Here is a 3,382-nt window from a genome sequence, read left to right on the forward strand (position 1 = left end):
ATACTAATTTACAAAAATGAGGACCTAATTGAGACCAATAAAAATACGAGAACCAAATTGAGATTTTGCTACAAAAACGAAGACCAACAGAGTATTTTAACCAAAAAAAACTTAAACAAGTATATAACCCTGGTCCTAATCATTAAGTTTTTATTTTCCTCTAAACTTTCAGTTAAAATAAATTGACAAATTCATAATGTTCTTAGCTATCAAAGTTATTAACTTATCGTCCATGAAATTAAATTATACTTAAATTTTCTTAAATAAAACTGAGTATAAGTATCCAATTGTTGACAAACGATTATGTTATATACCAAAAGCATAACATCCATGCTATAAAAAAATTACTTATAAGCACTTGCAATGATAATATATATATATATATAGAAACTGTTATTTGCTACTATTTAGTATAAAAGTATTTCAATTTTAAAACGCTAATAAAACATTACAAATCGATTCCTGAACTTTTTAAAAGTGCAATTTAACTCAAAACCAAGTTTGCACAATTGAATCTCAAATCATCTGCAAGAGATTCAAAAAATGAATCAGTTGTTCCAATGGCTTTTTCTTCTAAAAGAATTTATCCAGTAACTTGAAAAGCTGTGGAAATCATTCTTTCACGTCCAAAAACCCTGTTTCACACTAGATAGTAATATTCGATTGAATTTGATCTGTAATCTGTTTTGATTTTATCTAGATACCAGATCTATTCTTCATTGATAGATAAATAGACCTGAAAAGAGTGTAATCACTTATCAGACACAATTGAGACCAAAAGACAAGTAAAATATTTAAGACTAAAATAACTTATCGCCACTGTCACCATAAGGAGTCAGATTATTTTCTTTATGACCCAACAATCCATAAGTTTTAGAAAATGCAGAAGATGTCCCCTTGGTGTTAATAGCATCTCACCCTTCAACTTGTTTACTTGTTTACAGAAGTAAATTATGCAGAACTCCTCAGATAATAATCATGTAGTTATTAAGAAAGAGGACTGAACACAATAAAAGTGAAGTCGTGAGAGAAAAACATTTGAGTGGGGGAGGGGGCATCAATTTTATCCAGGTTTGCAAGCAAAATAAAGATAGGGAAAAGTCTCTAAGAAATAAAACAGGAGGGGCCTAAGGAAAGTAAACAGGCCAGTTGTAGTAGTAATGGTCTCGGTGTTCCTTATCCCAAGTCTTGTTCCACTGCATCAACACAATTTTTTAACAGATAATTAGCTCCTCGCATTAAATAAAGCACAAAGTAAACAAAAGTATCAGCTCTGCTCAGCTAAAGCTCTCAAGAAAAATTCGGTAAACTAGCATACCAAGAACTCATAAGGCTGATTCTTCTTCCTTGCCTGTTTCCAGTGATATTGCTCGAATAAAACTGCTTTATCATGCCAGCTGCACATTAAACGATCTTAGACTAAGTAATTTAAATGAATTGATGCCCAAAAAAAAGCTTCAAAAGATTAAATCATAAATAGTTAAAGAAGAGATATGGTGCATGCAGAATGTCAATTCTACTCAACTATCATAATCAGGATTTGGGGGGAAATCCCGGGAAGAAAACCAAGTCGACCTTAAAGCAAACAATAGCTATGCTTCAATATCCCACAAATGCGTACATAAATAGATGAGTCTCTTTTATCTTGTTCACTTTTTCTTGAAAGTCTAGGAGGAGAATAGAATATATTCCAGTTGTCTATTTTCACCATTTAACTCGTCTTTGTATGAGATATGAAAATGAAATTCTTTCTCCATGGCTGTATTCAAACCTAGAATAAAGAACTCCCTCCATACCTCTGTCAAAGTCATCAGGTTTAGATTGGAATGGCAGAAGAGAGAAAAATGAATCATGTAGGACAGTGAGCCTTTTCCCTCCCCCGTTGTTTATACTAGCATTTGTGATATTGAAGAAAAGAATGAGACAGAAAGATGGTATTGGAGTAGACAAAGAGCACCAAGGTGACAATCATATAGAAAAATCCAAATACCTCAGGGTACAAGTGTAGGAGCCAACTGCATCATAAAAACATACAACTAAAACAAACATGAAAAACCTAAATTTCTCCATAGAAGAAAATTTAAAATTAGCTTATCTACAAGCTAAAATTAGTTTATGCACATGTTAATTCGTAGAAACATTATATAGTTTCTCTAAAATTTATCCTTAACTTATGCATAAGCTAATTTTAGTTTAAGAATAAGTCGCTTTGATTCTTTTTTCTTATATTTTTCTTTAGAATTGCTTATGGTGAAGTTCATCCAAATAAACCCAAATCACTTCAAATTATTGGGCGTAAATCACATAAATTGTGAAGGGACTATAAAACTCCTTAATTGCTTCTTTTGCATATGATTAAACAATGCACCCAAGATACATTGAGCTGAATTCCAAACCTATCAACAGCCAAATCTCGCATCAACCTTACTCTATCAAAGTAACAACTATCCAATCGTCATTGTAGTTCCAAATATCTCACAACAAGCTAATTGAATACTAAGGGTCTTATTTGGAATAACGGTAAGAAATCAATTATTTCAATAATCAATAACATATATAATAAAATATAACTTTAACTGATTACAGTCACACTATAGAGTATTGACTGTGGTATGAAGAATAATCCCTAGCAAAACAATTCAGTAAACAAAAAGATAAACAAAGCATTACTTAAACATAGGTTCAATTCAATCGATACTCAAAATTTGAGATAATAAAGAAGAACAAAAAAAGAGTAGAGGGGAAGAAAATGGTACTTGAACTGATTAGATAGTGTCCACATATAGGGATTGACGTAGGTGAGAACAGAGAAGACAGCGGACCCGATCCAAATGTTGACAAACCGATCCGGGTCCGAATGGGGCACGCCCGGGTCACCACGATAAGCGTTTCCGAAATACTTCTCCATTCTTCTTCTCTCCTTTCTCTGCTTTGCTTCTCTCTGTAAGAGCTCTACTCTTATCCTCTTCTCTCAATGTAAACCACTCTCATTCATACATAAATTTGCTCACGACGACGTTTAGTGTTTCGCTGTGATATTAGTGCAACAATTTCTTTTTTGGGCTTGTCTTTGTAAACTGGACCCAACTCTGTAAGACAGACACGGGTTCAAAAAAACTATAAAATTAATCTAAAAGCATAATCACAATTTGAAATATTTATCATTTTACACTCTATATATATATATATATATATATATATATATATATATATATATATATATATATTAATATATATATATATATATATATATATTCACACACACATACATTAGCATATATTATTTTAATTATATTTTATGAGTTATAATAGTATAAATTTATGTTTTATTTTATTTTTGTACAATTAGTGATGAAAAAAATATTTTTCGTTGAAGTGAGTT

At 31.3% G+C, this 3,382-nt stretch overlaps 1 protein-coding gene across 4 annotated transcripts; it reads right to left on the minus strand.

Moving 5' to 3' along the window:
• Positions 1 to 897: 897 nt before the first annotated feature.
• Positions 898 to 3,044, minus strand: LOC114190326. 4 transcript variants are annotated; one of them, XM_028079158.1, is made up of 4 exons: positions 2,757 to 3,044; positions 1,797 to 1,891; positions 1,319 to 1,397; positions 904 to 1,196 (listed from the first exon to the last, which is right to left on the minus strand). In XM_028079158.1, exons 1-4 carry the CDS (start codon positions 2,906 to 2,908, stop codon positions 1,064 to 1,066), a joined length of 459 nt encoding a protein of 152 aa, XP_027934959.1. In that variant the 5' UTR covers positions 2,909 to 3,044; the 3' UTR covers positions 904 to 1,063. The 4 variants fall into 4 exon arrangements, with proteins under 4 accessions (XP_027934962.1, XP_027934959.1, XP_027934960.1 ...); XM_028079159.1 differs by lacking the exon at positions 2,757 to 3,044 and adding an exon at positions 1,991 to 2,740; XM_028079161.1 differs by lacking the exon at positions 1,797 to 1,891 and having other exon boundaries at positions 898 to 1,196; positions 2,757 to 3,031.
• Positions 3,045 to 3,382: the final 338 nt, after the last annotated feature.

The sequence above is a fragment of the Vigna unguiculata genome, chromosome 7 (genome assembly GCF_004118075.2).
Source record: "Vigna unguiculata cultivar IT97K-499-35 chromosome 7, ASM411807v1, whole genome shotgun sequence".
NCBI classification, from domain to species: domain Eukaryota; kingdom Viridiplantae; phylum Streptophyta; class Magnoliopsida; order Fabales; family Fabaceae; genus Vigna; species Vigna unguiculata.

What these genes read in the sequence shown, in the direction of transcription:
- LOC114190326 (XM_028079158.1), bottom strand. Translation starts at nt 2,908, where the DNA reads ATGGAGAAGTATTTCGGAAACGCTTATCGTGGTGACCCGGGCGTGCCC. An exon ending in ACACTATCTAATCAGTTCAA is followed by an intron (nt 1,892 to 2,756) that starts GTACCATTTTCT and finishes CACAAATGCTAG; the next exon opens with TATAAACAACGGGGGAGGGA. An exon ending in ACCTGATGACTTTGACAGAG is followed by an intron (nt 1,398 to 1,796) that starts GTATGGAGGGAG and finishes TTTAATGTGCAG; the next exon opens with CTGGCATGATAAAGCAGTTT.